The sequence below is a fragment of the Callionymus lyra genome, chromosome 11 (assembly GCF_982586985.1).
Source record: "Callionymus lyra chromosome 11, fCalLyr1.hap1.1, whole genome shotgun sequence".
In the NCBI taxonomy this organism is placed as follows: Eukaryota; Metazoa; Chordata; class Actinopteri; order Syngnathiformes; family Callionymidae; genus Callionymus; species Callionymus lyra.
The window spans coordinates 16,849,684-16,869,499 of NC_141828.1; the positions used below are offsets into that span (position 1 = coordinate 16,849,684).

Genomic DNA, 19,816 nt, shown 5'->3' on the forward strand with positions numbered 1-19,816 from the left:
GACAAATTGATATTCGAGCAAAGCTAATGCTGAAAACTATGGAGCCCCTTTGGCCAAGGACTTTTAGTGGGATCTGAAGCTCCTTTCATTTTAAGACTTTTTTCTTGGTCAGAAAAAGATGGGATGTCTTCCACCTTTCATGAGTCGCAATTATAATGTTTAACTCTTTATTGACGTGTCTTTTGCTCACATTTCACCTTCATAAATTTTTATCCTCAATAGAATATATTTTAAATCAGCTGCAGCAATGGGTTTACAGAGAGGGGGTGAGAGATATAGAGAGCGGTGTTAAAAAAAACCCCATCAGTTAGAGAGTGTTAGTTGGTTTAAAAAAAGTGATTTTATTAAAGTTACAAAACACTTGTTGGGTTTTCAGTCTTACAAAATTAGAGAATTGGCTATATTAGTTTCAGTTTTAGAAATCCAACTATTTTAACTGCACACAAGATAAAAGCATCAGAAAATTGCACTTGTCAACTGTCAGAAAATCTGAATAGTAAACATTATATATTTAAAAGTGTATTGCAATTGTGTAAAATAGATTAAGGTAACAATTTAGTGTCTATTCTAGTTGTTTTCTTACCATGTTGTCAATAATATTACCAGTCAATCATTTTTGAATGACATCTAATGTTGTTTAAACTGAAACCCGATGAGGATCATAACAGACATAGAGGGGAGCGATATATATAAAGTACTATGAGACAGATCAACACTTCATTAAAAGGAGTACAAATGTGGAACTTTAACAGTAAAATTCCAAGAATACTGACGAGAATTAATAATGACTTCAAGGATTATGAATTTGGAAATGCTCTGCTCACATCACACCCATAAAATATCTCATTACACCCGTTAAATATCACATGACGCATACAATGCTTGTTAATAAATGACCATATGAAGTAGATATTGATCATATAAGTAAGTAATTAAGTAATATTTATAGAGCGCTTTTCTAGACCAGGGTCACAAAGCGCTTAAACAATTAGAACAATACCCAATAAAATATATGCCTAAAAGGTGAAGACACCACTAAGACAAACACAGGAGTCTCAGAGAATCAAGGAAAAGCCTGCACATGAAACTGTCTTAAAATGTTTCTTGAAGGAGTCAGTAGATCCATCAAAGGGGAAGCCTGGCCATGAATAGCTCTGAAAGTAAGCACGAGTATTTTAAAGTTGATCCTGAAAGAAACTGGCAGCCACTGAAGATATTTAATGATCGGAGAAATGTGAGTTCTTCTACTAGAGCGGGTCAGAATTCTCGCTGCTCTCACACACTCGCTGCGTGAGTTCTGTATCAACTGCAGGCGAGACAGCTCCTTCTTGTTTAGACATGAAAACAAACTGTTACAATAGTCCAGACGAAAAGACACAAAGGCTTGGATTATAAGCTCTAGATCGTGTTGTGACAGAATCTTCAGACAAAAGATGGAAATGCACGTTATGCAAAGTATAACGTTAATACTAAATGAAAAATAATCATTTAAATCTCAATTAATATCTTCTGACCAGTCGAAACAGTAGTGATTTCACTTGTAAATTGTTTGAACAAACTGTAAAAAGTTTGATTTCAGGTTACATTTTGGTTGAAAATGTCTGATGGTATTCGAATATTCCAAAATTCAATGTCTATCATGTATATAAAAATGAAATCATGAGTGTAAGATTGTTGAAAATAGACAGATGAACTGGAAACTGAACACAATTTTACGTGAATGATGAGCACAAAAACTTTTTTTGAGATGGAAATATGTAAAAAAAGAACTGTCCTTTACCTTTAAAAATTAAAAATAAACAGCCATAAATCTGTAATTAAATGAGATACCATGTATTTAATGGTAGTAATAAAAGCTTCAATATGCTTTTCTTTCTAAAGTTTCTTTCTACTGCTCTTCTTTGTTTAATACTTTCTTTTTCTCCCTGGAGACAAAACAGGCAGACCGTAGGTGAGCAGTGGGCATGACATGAGGGGCAAAGATGGGAGGGAGCCTGAGAGAGAGATGACGCCATCCTCGGAAGTGAAATGATGTCACTTTAGTCTCGCAACAAGAAGATCGCAAGCGGGTCTCGCAGACTTCAATTGACAGGCGGGCTCGTATAAGAGGAGGAGGAGGAGGAAGAGTCAGACACCGCTGCCTCCAGCTCTGCAGTCCGTGGATGTACTCGACACGAGTGGACTCTACTTTTTTTTACCTCCTCGTCTCTGGATCAGTTTGTCATCTGCTCCTTCAATTTTAGATCGCGCATGTTTCAATTTCTGCTGCCGGATGTTTGACTGAATTAAACATGTTTACAGGTGAGTCTCTGTTTCTTTCAAGCATGCACTAAAAAATACTCAGATTGTAACGATTTTTTTTTATTATTGTTTTATTTTTTTTTAGTGGATATGATTCTCAGGAGAGGTCTGTACTTGCTGCTTATTTTATGTCAAACCCTGCACGCATTACCTGAAGGTAAGATCCAATAAATACACAAATTAAACGTCTTTATGGATATTTCTTCATATAATTAAAAAGCTGATTCAGTATCTATATGTTTCCTACACTTATTAAGCTCTTATAATGCATATTTATTCGATTTTTCTTCCACATTTTGGTAATTTACCGTCTGAATAATGCACAAAAAGACATGGTTTGGGTGAATAGTGACCCCAAATCTCCAAATAATAGTGTTATTTTATGCTTCTTTGGAGATGGTGAGCAGGAAGATGAGACGTCGTTCGACCTGTTCGAGGTCAGCCACATCACACGCAAGACGCTGGGGGCCAAACAGTTCCGGGGCCAAAACTCTGACGCCCCTGCCTACCGCTTCATCCGCTTCGACCACCTGCCCCCCGTGAGACCCCCCGTGCTCAGGCAAATAGTCCAACAGATGCAGCTCAACGAGGGCTTCGTGTTCGTGGCCAGCATGCGCCAGGACCGGGCGTCCAGGGGCACCCTGGTCGGCATGGAGGACCCCGACGGCCGGCGGCAGTTTGAGATCGTGTCCAACGGACGGGCCAACAGTCTGGACCTGGTCTACTGGGTGGACGGGGCTCAGAATCTGCTCTCCTTCGAGGACGTGGACCTGTCGGACTCGCAGTGGAAGAACATCACGCTGCACGTTCACGGGGAGAATGCCAACCTGTTCGTGGGCTGCGTCCTGATTGACAGCTTCATCCTGGACGAGCCTTTTTACGAGCACCTGAAGGCTGAGGGAAGCCGCATGTATGTGGGGAAGGGATCCATTCGGGAGAACCATTTCAGGGTAAGACTGCTTTCCCTTGATAGAAAAATTTTGCAATGATCAAAGTTGAATACAATTAGAAAGGAGTGAGATAAAGTCTGACAATTGTGTCTTCGGTTTGATAAGGGTCTTCTCCAAAATGTGCGCTTCATCTTCGACACACCTGTCGAGGAAGTCCTGAAGAGCAGAGACTGTGAGATCCTGAAGGAAGGTAAGAAACAATTCTTTTGATCCCTGCAAACATTAAACTTCACAGCCGGCTGATTCTTACAAAAAACAAAAAACAAAACTCCTGTTTCATCTCAACCACAGCAACATTCCACAAGTCATAATCTCACATGACTCCCTTTTTTAAAAAAAAAAAAAAAGTGGGTCAAAAACTTGTAGATTTGACATGTACAGACTTTTATTGACTTCAATGAGAGGGTGCGGGTCTCCAGCTAGTTAAAAGAGGAGGAGGTACAGATGCTTACATTTACTCCTGTGGATTTCGGGGTTGAGGAAAGAAAACAGAGACGACAGAGTGAAAGCTGCGCTTCCACTTCCAGCTGCACACACAGTGAAGTCATGATTTTGGCCGATCGGATTGCTTTTCTCAGCTGAGGTTCCACTCGCACGGGGGAACAGTGACAGAAGATGACACATGATCACAATCAGTTGTTTTTTTTTAAGAGATGCACGCTTCGTGCATGAATGGATTCCAGCAGTGCATTTGTTTAAAGCATCATCAAATTGAAGAAGATTTTCTCTGAACTCCTCAACCATAATGAAGTATGAAGCTACATTTTTTTTTTAAATATCGGATTCCTTTTTTTGTAATAAAAATAGCTTTTGTCTATCAGGGGGTGAAGAATGTGTAAATACTTTCACAGACAAGCAAGCAAGCACGCACAGCTTGAAGTCCTCCTGAGATTTGAATGAAGCCAGCAGACCAAGGAGAAAAGAAAACAGTCCATAATAGATCGGGACATTAACAGGTAGCTCTGAATTAGAGCCACTTGTTAGCAAGAACTTGATAATGGAGTCCATCCCGTCCTATGCAGCGAGAGAAGAAAAAAAAAAAAAACGTACTGCAAGATTTAATTTCCCCCCAACATGAGACCTGAAACCTTAAGTGAAAGAATTTCAAAAGAGTTTTTCCAACGTACCATGTGACATTTTGACAAGGTTCATTGATCAGCCGCGAGGGCCGCCGTAAACCATCCTGTGTGGTCCGCTGAGTTCATATTGGAAGTGTCCACTTATCTGAAAGGTCAAGGTGATTTATGACAAGCGAGTGTTTTTCTCATCATGTAAAGAACACCCAGATCTCTGCTTTGCTTTCCCCAATGCCAACCGCTCCCCCCCTTTGCCTCCCCCGTCCAACTCCCCCTCTGGCTCCATCCTAAAGCCAACATCTCAATGGAAAGATTTACTATCAGGGTTTTTTTGACATCTGTTTTAGGATAGACAATAAACATAATCAGTTGCGATCTCATGGCAGGCGTCTGGAAAACAGGAAATCCCTATGCTTTGTTTTTTTTATTTTAATCATGACTTGTGTCCGGAGTATGTTTCGTCATGTGTTCCCCTTCTGCCAGATGATGACAACATCGTGATGGAGACCACTGAAATCGTGGACGTAAGTCCCTCCATCACCACCAACATCATCGGCCAGAAGACGGACGAAGTGGGCGGCGATATGTGCGATCGGTCCTGTGAGGAGCTCAGCAGCATGTTTCAGGAGCTGAGGGGCCTTCGCATTGTCGTCAGCAACCTCATTGATGGCCTTCAGAAAGTGGTGAGTTTGTGTCCTTATTTTCAATAGAGTTTCTTACTTTGTGTAGCTTTAGTTTCCACATGATGAAAATGTAAGGGTAACAAATAGGGGTGTGTATTGGCATAAACTGGCGATACGGTATGCATCACAACACAAGGGCAACAATCCAATATATTGCAATACTATATGAAAAACGATAGATTTGCAGTGTTGCCCGAGTACTTGACTCTGGCATTTGACAATTTACAGACTGTGTGACTTGTAAAAAATGTATTTGTTTTGAAAATAAATTTGCCCCAAAATCAGCATTAAAACCTCCTGAAGGTTGACTGTATCCTCTCATCCTCAGTTATAGACAGGGTCCTGCAGGATTTCATTGTGCCTTTCTCTGCTGCCGTCTATCGGCCAAAAGTTTAACTGCAACACCAACATTTTGGAAATTATTTTGTTAACACAGACTTTATTTAAATATAAATCATAAAATAACTATGATATAAATAAAATATAATCGCGATAGTGCTGTTTACATTTTGTACCAAATATAATTCTCTAATAAAATACGGATTTTGAATAAACAACTAAAAAACATAACAAATACATTATTTTCCCACTAGTATATGATATATTACTCATCTTACCTGCCTAGAATTTAGGATATTTTTCAGTCTATTTGTAGTGTTTCAATAATATTAGTGGTATTGGTGTTTTTTATTCTGTAACAACATTTTGTCTCAGCCAGGGAATACTTTTTTGTCTTAGTTTTGTTTGTCTCGAGAAATAACTATGTTAAACATGTTTTTTACACTCGCTGGTATACTAAGCCACAAAACGTGTTGTCTATTTTATCTCGCAAAAACTTTTTTGTTATGATGAAATACACTTCTGTTTATTCAAATGTTACAACTTTTACATAACAGGAAAATGCTTGGAAAATGTTATTTATAGAGAATTTTGTTATGTAGCAAAATTTGCATAATACTTTTGATTGATGATTTTAATGAGAACTAACTAAAGAATTTCAAAAAGTACAAAAGCAAATGATAAAATCCCCTCTGACCCCACGAGAGCTGGGGTTACCGGGTAACCCACATTGGTTTAGAGAGTCAACAAAGGAGTGTTTAGAGAGTCACCCCTGATCGTGGAACCCCCTCCGAGCGCTGCTATCTCAAGCACACAGATTTTATGACACGCTGCATGTGGATATAGGAAGTGTTCCTCTGGAAGTCCAATGTCTGGCTCCGTTTAAACAGCTCATGTGTTTCCTTTGGGCGCCTCCCAGCAACAACTGAATATGGGGATGATCGCTAAGGAAAAAGTACAGTGGGGATGAGAAGGGTCCCTGAGGCTCTTCTAGACCGAGTGGTGTCTCGCATTCGAATGTTGTCGGACACACAAAGCTTTGGCAGCTCCGCTGACAGTGTCAGGGCGTCCAGCCAGAGGTTTCACAGGCTTCATTTGGGGTGGAGGCTGCATAACTGAGCAGCACTTTTAAATTGGAAGCTTTTACTAGGCACTGTAAAGCAGCATGTTGTAAGCAATTTGAGTAATAAGAAGTAACGTTGTATAAACAAGAAAGAATTTCAGCTTTTTTTACACTTTGAAGTTTTGCTAACAATAACATTAACTAGACTGCATGTTTCCCGATGAAACTTTTATAAATGTATTCAACTTTACATTTAAATTTAGCTTTGAATTAATTCCCCTTATTCCTACCAGAAAAAATACATCTAATAATAAAACAGTAAAGAGAATTTTAAATATTCCTCCTGTATCATGTTGATACAGCCTCAGTTGCACATTCCTGATTTCCAATTTCCCAAATAAAGGAAGAATCTAAACAAGAACATGAAAAGAATATAAAAATGTTGTGTTTATCGGTCTGTTAGCAAGATAACAGAAAAAAGCTTCTAGTTTATTAAAACCACAAATAGAAAAAATATTACTGCCACCTGCTGACCAAGTCATCTCATTTTAATTTGATTAAAAAAAAAAATTATTTACAATATTTGGCATTTGAAATCTTATTGATGTTGTGAACAGTCAGTTTGAAATGAGGTCAGTTAGACAGCAGGAGGCAAAAGTGTTATAGAACCCACTTTAATGATATGCAGAGTAAACAAGAGGGAAATGACTGACAAATCCTTCAACAGATTTGTAGATCCAGATGATAAGAACACTAACATTACGTATCCTTTCATGTCCATATCAACGTTTCCTGAAGCTTTCATTTAAATTTTATTTTTCCTGTTGTGCTAACAGTAAGAGGAACGCAAACATTTTTTGTAGAGGTAAAGATTTATACCTCAAAGATATAAAGAAACAACTTATTTTTCCTTTATAGAAGGATTAAAAGGCTTTGGGTTCTTAAGCCTTAAACCAAAGATGGGCAGGGAGTATAACGGCTTGTTAAATTTCAGTGGGACTGCTCTCAGATCTATTTTCAGTTACTATACATTTATTCACCAAGTCGCTACTTTGTAGCGTTGCCACAGCGCGACAGTCATTCCACATACTTCAGTTGGCACTTTCAAATGAGTGGCCTGAACATCCCTTTGCTTCAAGCCCAGTAGACCAATGGGAGGAACTATGTGGTCTTTGTAAACTTCAGTGAAGTTCATTCCCTAAATCAAATGGTGTAATTATGGGATTGCTGCTAAATCCCATATACTAACTCTAGTTTGTTATACTAAGCTACACACCACTTTCTCTTCCATTAACCTAAGCTAATATGACTGTGAATATCTTCATTCAGACAGAGGAAAACACCGTGATGAAGGAGGCTCTTGGCAAGATGAAAGACACGAAAGAAAAAAACATGTGCTGGCAAGATGGACGACTGTTCGACGATAAGGAAGATTGGGTCGTGGACAGCTGCACTAAATGCACCTGCCAGGTAATGTCCAGTCTTAATGATGGCCGCCATTAAAACACAAGGATTAATAAGGATTTCTTTTAGGAGTCCAAGATCGTTTGCCACCAGATCACCTGCCCACCGGTGGCCTGTGCCAACCCCACCTTTATAGACGCGGAGTGCTGCCCAGTTTGCATGCGTAAGTTGATGGTCTTGAAGTTCTGCTGACAAACTTACCACTGGCTTTGGCGTTTAATATTCTAGCTAAAGATAGCGAGGACGGGTGGTCGCCTTGGTCGGAGTGGACGGAGTGCACAGTCACATGTGGAGCAGGGACTCAACAGAGAGGACGGTCTTGCGACGCAACGAGCAACCCATGTGCCGGGCCTTCCATCCAGACTCGCAAGTGCAGTCTAGGGAAATGTGACAGTCGTGGTAAGAACATCAGATTTTTTGGCTCCAGATCTTTGTCATAAGTCATTCCAAATAGATCAGAGATTCATCACATCGACATGTGCCTGCATAAATATCATTCAATTCTGATAAATGTAAACAGCTGCAGCGTTTCGTTCACTGAGAAGGAGCAGGACAGTTCTTTGAAAACCAGTTTTGAGTTATGAAGTGTTTACTATGTTAATACGTGGCTCAAAAAGTGTTTTTAATTTCGTTAGAGAGTTGTGCAAGATTTTTTAAGTCTAATTTTAAACAAAGAAATATAAATTTCACTTCAGGACCAGTTCAGCGTCTTATCAGGACCAAAAGTGAAAGTTTTTTATAATAAATATGTAAAATAGACTTTTTATAGCAATAAAATCAAAATGAATCCAAGCGTCTCATATATACATATACAATTGTAGCCATGAAGGGGTTAACCTGGAATGGTCAAGTATAACATCATTGTGACATACCAGAAGGAGGGGCACGGTGTGGAAAAACTGAGTCATGGTCAAGACGGGACTCTCCTCAGAGCTCGCCATGATTTTAAAACCTTTATGAACATGTTGTAAATGGTTCAAACCGAGGGCTTTGAATTATATGGTTGGTTTGCTGGGGTGTGGTCTGCGAAAGTTATTCGCAAATAAATCTCTGCCCCGAAGGGTGTCCCTCTGTGCAATGACTCACCGCTTTGTAGAAGCGTTAGATATTAATGAACGTTGTCATAATGTAGTTAGAGAAGAGGATTAATGCCATTCGTCTTGCATTTGGGTGGAATAAACCTGACAAATTCAAGAGTGATGGATGGAGGGATGCTTTATTGTTTGCAGCTGAAGCTGAATTGCACTTATGGGAGTGACTGCATTTGCCTCTGGGTAATGACTCTGAAATAAATACAGAAATCATTGAAGCCACAGCAAAAACCTTGACATGATGTTTACATGTACCAAACCTAGTGCTTAGACGTGTAATACACACTGGGTGAAGATAATGGGTGACATATGTGATTTGGTGGTCTTTCGCTAAAAATTGTTTCCCTTCGATGCCAGTTCGCCAAGACGGTGGATGGAGTTTGTGGTCGCCTTGGTCGTCCTGTTCCGTGACCTGCGGTGAGGGTCAGATCACCAGAATACGACACTGCAACGCTCCGATGCCACAGCTCGGAGGCAAAGACTGTGAAGGAAACGGAAGAGAGACTCAGCGATGCACCGCCGAGCCATGCCCAAGTTAGTACTTCGCCCCTAAAGGGAGAATTCTTAAAGGAAGAATCTTCAGTGCCAGACATCCTTCTCCCTTGTGTCTCTCCTGAGGCAACATTCCCCATGTGTTTCAGTCTTACAGGAAATGTTGACCCAAATAATCTCCGCCCGTTGTTTCTCGCCTTTTCCAAGCTTCTTGTTTTTCTTTTAATACATGCACTTTGGTATTCATTTTTTCACTTTTCCTTTTAAGTTGATGGAGGCTGGGGGCCATGGTCGCCATGGGCAACCTGCTCAGCAACATGCGGTGGTGGAATCAAGGGTCGTGTGCGGGAATGCAACAGTCCGCAACCGCATTATGGTGGCAAGAAGTGCATCGGCGAGGCCACAGACAGTGACAGTTGCAACAAAAAAGACTGTCCTATCGGTGAGCTTTCGTGTCCTGAATGATTAGTTCAACTGGGTATAATCCTGGTTTAAATTTCTTACCATGTAGCACGAGCATAACAACTCTTCTACTTATAGTAAATCTATTGCAGATAATATTGGGTTCTTTAAGGCCGATACAGAGAATTCCCGGCGATATTTAGTGAATGAAAGTTTTGTTTTTCATTATCTAATGCCTTGCAGATGGCTGCCTGTCCAACCCTTGCTTCGCTGGAGTGGATTGCAGCAGTTCTGCGGATGGATCCTGGGAATGTGGACCGTGTCCTGTGGGTTTCCGGGGTAACGGAACCAACTGTGAAGACATTAATGAGGTACACTTTCCTGTTTGTCTGTTCAAATTGTTTTCACATTGTGGTCCTTTTTTTTTTCATTACATTAAATTGTTTGGATTTTCTGCCTCTGCTCTGGTCACCCCCTTCGCCCCCTTCCTCTAGTGTGACATGGTGTCTGATGTCTGCTACAAAGTCAATGGAATGCAGCGCTGCGTCAACACTGATCCAGGTTTTCATTGTCTGCCTTGTCCGAAGCGCTACAAGGGCACTCAACCCTTTGGTATGGGGGTGGAGGCTGCCAAGAAAAACAAACAGGTGAGTCAGATCTGCGTCAGTTATTAATCTTGAATCAGTGTGAAGAAAAAGCCGAACCAAAGGCCATCTTTTTAAAGGGTTGTCTTACATTCCTGCCCTCGCTTCACAAGCTTTGGGTAGTCGGTCCTCTGACTCCTCAGGTCTTTACAGTCTGGGGCTTGTTTGTGTTCACAACTATCTCTGATTTTTTGGGCCAGAATACCGTAAACCAGACCCAGTTCCGTAGTTTAAATGCAACCTGAAATTGGGGTTTGATTGGGTTCTCTCCTTGAAATTGGTTATATTGATCTGCTTTCTCAGAGAAAGGTCCAAAAATAGAACCAGGTTTGCACTCCCTGTTAAGGTTTTCCAGGCTTGACCGACTGGGAGGATGCTTTGTAAAAAGAGGTCAATTAAAATGCCCTTTTAGCAGGGTTTTCATCATTTCCGTACTGCACGTGACATGACCTCAGAATAGCAGTTGAAATACGATTTTGAAATCTCTCTATTTGTTGAGTCGTAGGACCTTTTGTTCCTCCAAATAGTATCCAAGGAAGGTTGTCAATATCAGTTACTCTCAGCAACATATTAGTCTTTGATACGACCTAATATTAATTGTGTCATTGATTCAACTAGAACACTATGTTTTATTGTCCTCTACCAATACTTACATAATATCCCTCATGGACTAGTTTGGCGATGCTTGGGTTTGGGCTTAGATGTAACTTCCCAGTTTTATTCATTTATTTCAGGAAACAGATGCTTTCATTGATGGCGTTAAAATGATTCACAGTTCTGATCAAAGACTTTCCTGCGGTCATTTTCTGTGTCTCCGAGACTCCCAGTGAATGGCTACAAATCTTCCTGTGTTAATGAGTGACAGCTGTGGATACCAAGAGCGGTAATAAAGGGGAAATAGTGGGGCATTGTGGGATTAAGTAGGATCATGTCAAATCAGCGGCGCTCAGAAGGGCTTCACACAGAGGCCTGGCCCATAAAGTGCTCTGTAAAGTGTGCCTCAAACTACCATTTAGTCTTCGCTAGATAAACAATTTTCTGTTCCGTTTTTTTTTCTTTTTCTCAGGTGTGCGAACCCGAGAATCCTTGCAAGGACAAAACTCACAACTGCAACAAATACGCCGAGTGCATTTACATCAGCCATTTCAGTGATCCCATGTACAAGTGCGAGTGCAGGACAGGATACGCCGGAGACGGCTTCCTCTGTGGGGAGGACTCAGACTTGGACGGCTGGCCCAATAACAACCTGGTGTGCGGTGCCAACGCCACCTACCACTGCAAGAAGGTACATCCGGGTATGATAACGTCACGGCTAGTGAGGCTAACATCCTCTTTGCAGGACAACTGTCCAAGCTTGCCCAACTCTGGACAAGAGGACTTCGACAAAGATGGTCAAGGAGACGCCTGCGACAAGGACGACGACAATGACGGCATCGTTGACGAGAGGGTACGCTATCTTTAAAAATAACGTTTTTAGAGAAGCTTCTCTGACGTTAAATCCTCGCAAACAGGACAACTGCCCTCTCCTGTACAATCCTCGTCAATTTGACTTCGACAAGGATGACGTGGGTGACCGCTGTGACAACTGTCCATATGAGCACAACCCGGACCAGATAGACACGGACCACAACGAAGAAGGGGACGCTTGTGCTGTGGACATTGATGGAGATGGTAAAATACACTTCAAGTGGTCTTATCACAATTATTTGAAGGGCACAGAAAACCTGACCTTTTAGACAATAATTAATAATAATAATAATTCAAAGTTATGAATGCACATATTGATTAAAAAAAGAGTGCTTTCTGTATCTGCCTAATGTACATGGCTGAAGTGATGAGTTCAATGAGAGGGAGAGAGACAGCGAAACCAGTGTCGTTTGAGTTAGAAAGTGAATGAAATGGTCGCATTCATTACCACGCTGAAGCTCAATCCTACCACACCAGCTAAAAACACATGGACGTTGCAAAAACTCAAATTATAAAAATGAACTGGCAATATGTATATTGTTCGAGTGTATCGTTTGACTGCCTTATTACGTAATTTTGAAATTTTGATCATGTCTTTTTTGCTATTTAAATCTGCCCATTAAGCATCCAATGACTGACAGAAACTGAAGATGTAAGAAATTGTGAAGAAAAAGACAAAAGCACACTTTTAAACAACATCTCTATGGAGATGGAGACTTCTGGGATTGATGATGTTGAGTGACAAACCCGAATGTTTTACATATTCTAATGTCAATATTTCAATATTACAATATTCCAAAGAGTACAATAAAGGTTCAAGATATATTTAAGAGACACTTAAATCAACATATTAGTTGAACTTTAACAGCTCAGCAGGTTTTTACTGTTTAACACTAACCTTCTTTCTTTTATTCTTTCTCAGATATAATGAACGAAAATGACAACTGCCCACTTGTGTACAACACCGAACAGAAGGACACTGACATGGATGGAGTTGGCGACCAGTGTGACAACTGTCCGATGCTACACAACCCTCTCCAGGTGATGACACTTTAGTTAAGATGTTCACAGATCAACCGCTGCGGGCGATTATTTGTTTTGACTCCTGTTTTGACTGCGGCAGACGGACACGGATAACGACCTGGTAGGAGATCAGTGCGACAATAACCAAGACATCGATGAAGACGGCCATCAAAACAATCTGGACAACTGTCCGTACGTGGCCAACTCCAACCAAGCCGACCACGACAAGGACGGCAAAGGAGACGCCTGTGACTACGATGACGATAACGACGGCGTCCCGGACGATAAGGATAATTGCAGACTTACACCGAATGCTGACCAGCTTGACGCTGATGGTGAGATTCTTTCATATTCTTTCACATGGTAGGGATGTGAGGTGGTTCTGTGAACAGTGTTCATTCTGTTCCTCGCTTTCCTTCTTGCGCAATCATGGAGTAGATGACAGAAAACAGCTAACTCTGTGGAGCTGGTCCAATAACAAGACTCTGGCTAGCACTCTGGACATAATGGACTTCAGACTCCAGATACTTACAAGTATCAGTAGAAGTTGTCACAGCATGAAAACCGATTTGGCGTCGCTATCCTGGCTAAAGAACAGTAGTTGGGGGTTTGATATTTTTTATACTTTCCGATGTGAACTTGGATCGAGTATTATCTGAGGACACCATTGCCTTTGTAGAATAAAAAAAAAAAAAAAACATATTGCGGTTCATGCATTGATGTGACGATTCTATTAAATGTTAAATGTTTTTTCGCATCTTTTAGCACTTCAAAAGACTCTCAAGATGTTTCTTCTCATTCCAATTTCTTGATGCTCTTTATCGGCGTTAAGCTGAAAAAGATGTTTAAGTTTTAGCTCGATTGTATACTATTTCAATTTAAGTTCATTAGATGCGCTAATAAAATAACATTATTGTATACATGGACCTTATTTCTAAAAAGACATTTCAGTTGACTTTGAAGGAAAAAAAGAGAATCCAAATGAAGAATTTAAAAATAAAATAGTAGGTTAGCTGTCAGAAACCTTTCATGGTCAAATTAGTAGTTTTACTTTAACCTCACCAGGGTTTTATATATACCATCATAGAGCCACATACAGTATGGCAGTTTGCCTGGAGTGTAGAGCTGATTGATGTTGTATTCACTGCAATGCTCGCTCCTTAAACCGTGCCTTTTCTTGTCATGTTCACTTTTAGGCTTTCAATTCTGAAAAAGTTTTTTCCCCCAATCAATAAAGAGATGCTTTTATATAGTTTTGTACCGCATTTTTCCACTTCTGAAGAGTTGTAATGTAGGCTAGTAGGTTTATCTTCTGCCTCTCTTTGCATCTATACTTGTGGATCTTTCTGAGTAAACCATCTTGAAGATAGTTTTATTGTCTCCCTATATAAAGTAAGAGGCCCAGAATTGATCTCAAGACGTTACAGGCAAGCAAAACATTCCTATTTCAAAGTATTCTTGTCCATATATCCACAGGTGATGGAAGAGGAGACGCCTGCAAGGATGACTTTGACAACGACAACATCCCAGATATCTATGATGTGTGCCCAGAGAACAACGCCATCAGTATCACAGACTTCCGAAAGTTCCAGATGGTTCACCTGGACCCGAAAGGAACCACCCAAATCGATCCCAACTGGGTGGTCAGACATCAGGGGAAGGAGCTTGTTCAGACTGCCAACTCTGACCCCGGCATCGCAGTCGGTGAGCAACGACGAGATCCATCAAGTGGGTTTATCTCATAACAATCTGGTATTTTTTTTTTTAGGCTTCGATGAGTTCAGCGCGGTAGACTTCAGCGGCACAATGTACGTGAACACAGACAGAGACGACGACTACGCAGGCTTCGTCTTCGGGTACCAGTCCAGCGGACGTTTCTACGTTGTGATGTGGAAGCAGATCACACAAACCTACTGGGAGGACAAGCCGTCCAAGGCTTTCGGCATTTCCGGCGTCTCGCTCAAAGTCGTCAACTCCACCACCGGCACTGGTGAAAGCCTCAGAAATGCTCTGTGGCACACCGGCAACACAGCCGGACAGGTGGGCTCAAACGAATCCTGGATAAGTACAGCAGACACTTACAGGCTTCTGCTTGATATTGAAGGTTCGCACTCTGTGGCATGACCCCAAAAATATCGGTTGGAAGGACTACACGGCGTACAGGTGGCATCTGATCCACAGACCGAAGACTGGGTTCATCAGGTACAACGATATAGTGACGTCTTTTTTGTTGTTTTCAACTGAATTGTTTGCTTCGTTTGGAAATTCGTCATACCATCTGTATTGACAAATGTCTGGTAGATTCCAGCTGAATCTGTTTCTGTGGTTTTTGCAGAGTTGTGGTCTACGAGGGGAAACAGATCATGGCTGACTCAGGCCCAGTGTATGACAAGACGTTTGCTGGAGGTCGGCTAGGATTGTTTGTGTTCTCGCAAGAGCTGGTCTTCTTCTCCGACCTCAAGTATGAATGTAGAGGTAAGAATCCCGGAGTTACTTCACTTGTGTGGGAAAAGAGAATGACATGACATCAGTCTTCATAAAGAAGCGAAAACAAAAAGATTTCTCCAATCAAACAGTCTTTCCTTTTTTACCTTTGAGCCAAGTTAAAGATTTTCTTTTTCTGATTTTATTTAATATTTCTAGAGATTTCTTTTTACATTTTGCCAAATTATAATAAGATCTGAGTGTTATAAAATAAGTTACTATAAAGAGGAATATTAATATAGTAGAATACTGTTAACAACTCATTTCCTCATCCAATCTTAAAAAAGAAAGTTCTAATGATACCGAGAGGGGATTTTTTAAAGAAATAAATCATTAGTTAATTTTCTATCGAAAATGAAGGAAAAACCCAAATTATAAAGAACTTATTCTTTCTTTACATCACAGTTTAATCTACTACTTTGATGGATTCAATAATACGAGAGGAAGATGTGAATTGCTACATTTTGAGAAACTTCTAAACACAATACGAAACATTTTACCATCTATTTAAGTCAGATTTCACTTCTATAAATGAAGGCAGTTTTTGAAAAAGGTTGATCTTCGGTGACTGTTGTGTGAAAGTGTTCAAGGATCTGATAGAGAATTCACTCTTTCAACATCCAGATAAGCCGGAGTTGCCGTCAGTGATCATAAGGTAACGGCACGGTTTGTGTGTGTTGTGTGTTCTTGGCTGCTGCAAAAATAAAGTGTCACGCTAAGTCTGTCAGCTTCAACGATGCTTTCGGATGCATTGTGAAAACGCCTTGTGTGTCGTTCCAAGGACTTGAAATATTTGTGTTGAGCGCCACGGAGTGGAAAACTTTGCCTGCAGCCTTTTTGTCTCGATCACATTTTCGATGCTGTCCGTGCAGATGTTTTGCTAACCGAGTCAGAGAGTGAAAACTAATTCCTTTTTTTTTTTCTTTTCCCAGATAACTGAATCATGTGAACAGGACAGAAACATATCACAGCATCACGAGTGGATTTCATTGACTCTTTCCAAACTTCTAAATGATTTGATTCTGATTCACCACTGGATATGAAAGAATGTCTGATTCCATTATGGACTGGAGAAGAACTGGCGAGAATGGACGATTTTTTAGAAATATTAGATTAAAGAAAATAACCAACTCTCACATTTAAAGGACCACTTATGATATATACTACATTCATTCTACAATTTCCTACTTTGTGCAAGTCAGCTTGAACCATTTATATTTGCGACACAACTGAACTGAAGTGTTTGACCATGTTAACGACGTTCAATTCCATCACAGAATCATCTTTTCTTTTTATCTTGAATGTGTATGTTTTCTAATGAAGAACTTAAGGATGCCATTTCAGTTCCAAAGATGTTTATACTTTGACTGTATTGTACTTTTATGTGTAAATTATTAATGCTGCTTTGTCTCTCTCCCTTTTTTTTTTTTAGCTAGATTTTGTAAATAATTATTTATTTGTGTACACTGACAGCTGAATAAAATAGACCGAATGTTGCTTTGAACAACAGTTTTACATTGTTATGCTTAAAGAGTTGGGGAAGTAATGGTTAAAAATAGAATATAGATAATAGAAAATAGAGACTTTCATGTCACCAGTATAAACAAGTTACTGATGCTTCTTAATGGTTGAGAAAGAATGAGATGTGAGCGACACTTGTGTGTTTCCCAATGAACATTGTGGACTGGAATCAGGATTAATCCTTGAAGTATAATGAGGATGTTTGATTGTGTTTTTGTCAGTTTTTCCATGTATTTTTCTTGCTTTTTTTATACTTCCATTGCACAAGCTGTAAATGATGTGTGTTGAGATATACGTTTGTGATATTGTTGCTTTATATAAATAAATGACCTTTATGTCAATCACTTCTTGTCAGTTTTCTTAAGCATCGAACCCATAAAAAGTCAAAATGATAGTTCACCCAAAATTTAAACTCATTTTCTACTCACCCTCATGTCGACCAAGGGTTGGGATTATTTTCATAGTAATCCATTCTTTTTTGGAGTTGTAGGCAAAAATGTTTGTTCATTTTAATGTAGCCAATGGAGCTCAGTTGTCTTTATTGTCACCAAAAATAATCCAAATACCTTTATGGTAATATCTGAAAATTAGAAACAGACAATAGATGAAAATGAAAAAAAGGAACCATAACTAACAACATTAATATCCCAACATAACTAACATCCTGGACGCAAAAAACAGAAACATTTACGACAATAAAATAAACATTATGAATTACACCATTAGAAAATATTTTTCTGAGTAAAAGAAAAGTGTCACAGAAATAATAGGTAACATTCTTCAGTCTGGATCTTTCATTAAAATAAAATCTTGCGTGATTAAAGTGAAAAACTGTGTGCAAATGAAAATAAAATAAAGATATATGTGATTTGAAAGACTAACTGAAGTAGCTGGGACCATTAAACACTTTTAGGTTAATCCATTAAGAGTAGAACATATAGATAACGTTGAGATCCAGTTGTTTTAATCTCCGGCTGACCTCAGCAGATTAGAAACTTTTGAAATAGAAAATTGACTATGTAGACGTGATTGGATGAAACAAGAAGTTCGAGTCTTGATCTGTTTGAAAGATTTTAAAAAAAGAGATTCTGTATGTGAAAATAAATAAGTGAGAGAGACATAATTTGGGGGAAGGTCATGGAAACATGCAGCTGATAGATCACTGTGTCTTTTCTTAAGCTGCAAATGATCCTTGGTAACTGCAGTTAATATAGAGTTAAGTCAACATGTAGGTGAAGCCAGGAATAACGTGCCACTGGGGAAAACAGGGAAGTCTTGCTCTGTGGCCGAGAGAGTCCTGGAACAGTTCACGTGGCACACACCAACCACTGGCTCTGTGGGTTTGGAGCCACGAGCTGGTTGCAGGCACAGAGCGGAATCCAGGACCGTTCATAGACGCCTGCCAGAGGATGTCAACGTGTGACACAGTAAACCAGTATTTTCTGCTGAGCCTGGCATTTATCTAGCAATAAACCTTTTTTTTTTGTTGTGTGTGACGGCTGCTGAAATGTCAAGTAGGTTTGTGTGGGATGTTCAGTCGTGCAGCTCAGACAAGGAGTTTGTGCAGAGCACCAGTCTAGTACAAGATAATTCAGTCACGCTGGTGACAAATACCATCCTGCACTGCAGAGAGAATGTTGGGTTGTGAAGGATTTTTTTTGAATTATGCTAGAAACATTTTTACTTCATTTAAACATGTCAAAATGCATAAAAAACCTACATAAGTGTAAAGAGAAAACCACTATATAATATGGAAAATAGGTTTATATTTATACATTAAATATTCCCATAAACACATACACCTGTGTCACCTTCTAGTATCTTCTTTTTGCTGAAATTTTTGCACCATGTTTAATTATCTTTTGTATAAACATTTTTAATCTATTTATTTAATTTCTATATTTTTGTGAACAAAATGCAAAATTCTTCAGGAGTCACAAAACGGCTGAAGAAAATTTCCATTTATATTATCAATGAACACTGGCCAAAAAAAGCCGTTTCTGATACACACATTTATACATCTGTAAAATATTTAAAGGGCAACTAATGTAAGTTAATGTCGCATAAACTAAGTAATTTAAACTATTGTATTTGGTATGTGTCCGTTTGTTCAAAACATATTGAATCATTAAAAATATTAACATTCGAAAAATGGACTAAAGCCACGCCCACTGAAAACCCTTGGTTTTTCTGGAGATTAAATCGCGTTTACCGCGATCACACCCACTCTGCTGTAACAAGTCAAGTATTTAGGTCGATCACCAAGCGTCATCGATCTCGGAAGTCTCTACCTCCAAGGGTTTGTTGTATACAACAAACCGGGGCGTGGTTAAAGCTGGCTGGAGGAGGAATGAAGCAATTATTTGACATAATGGACTACGCTCTTGCAACCTTTTGTTTTCTGAGATTTCAGACGCTGGAGGACTTTATAAAGTAATAATTTCAAAACATGGTCATGATGACGGACTTACTGCATCTTGGAGAGAAGGACTTCAACATTTGAAAGTTGTGAGTCAGGAGAGTTTGAGTTTCACATAAGTCGCCATTTAGTAATTACAAATATTGCAAGTATAATCAATATGTAAATATATATTTCCAAGAGGTTTTTACTTCACAAATTAAAAAAAATTGTGTTCAATCCTTTCTATGCTTGTAAAAACCTCTTCATTCTGGATCAAAGAGCAGACGTCAGTTGCTTGACAAAAGTAGAAAAACGTACTATTCTGTATGGTTCTAAAAAAAAAGTGCACGGCTGCCAACGGCAATTTTGCTTCTAAAAGAAGTAGGACTATCATTGGAAATCAAGTAAGTCATCA

The 19,816-nt window shown here is 39.6% G+C and overlaps 1 protein-coding gene across 3 annotated transcripts; it reads left to right on the plus strand.

Annotated features, from left to right (window-relative positions):
- Window positions 1-2,143: 2,143 nt before the first annotated feature.
- Window positions 2,144-17,302, plus strand: thbs2a (thrombospondin 2a). 3 transcript variants are annotated; one of them, XM_087802407.1, is made up of 23 exons: window positions 2,144-2,301; window positions 2,387-2,458; window positions 2,698-3,251; window positions 3,357-3,441; window positions 4,811-5,010; window positions 7,742-7,882; window positions 7,946-8,039; window positions 8,105-8,275; window positions 9,325-9,501; window positions 9,728-9,901; window positions 10,105-10,232; window positions 10,356-10,508; window positions 11,572-11,790; window positions 11,845-11,952; window positions 12,017-12,176; window positions 12,895-13,013; window positions 13,096-13,330; window positions 14,472-14,699; window positions 14,764-15,035; window positions 15,100-15,197; window positions 15,331-15,470; window positions 16,104-16,134; window positions 16,412-17,302. In XM_087802407.1, exons 1-23 carry the CDS (start codon window positions 2,292-2,294, stop codon window positions 16,413-16,415), a joined length of 3,573 nt encoding a protein of 1,190 aa, XP_087658533.1. In that variant the 5' UTR covers window positions 2,144-2,291; the 3' UTR covers window positions 16,416-17,302. The 3 variants fall into 3 exon arrangements, with proteins under 3 accessions (XP_087658533.1, XP_087658535.1, XP_087658534.1); XM_087802409.1 differs by lacking the exon at window positions 16,104-16,134; XM_087802408.1 differs by lacking the exon at window positions 16,412-17,302 and having other exon boundaries at window positions 16,104-16,138.
- Window positions 17,303-19,816: the final 2,514 nt, after the last annotated feature.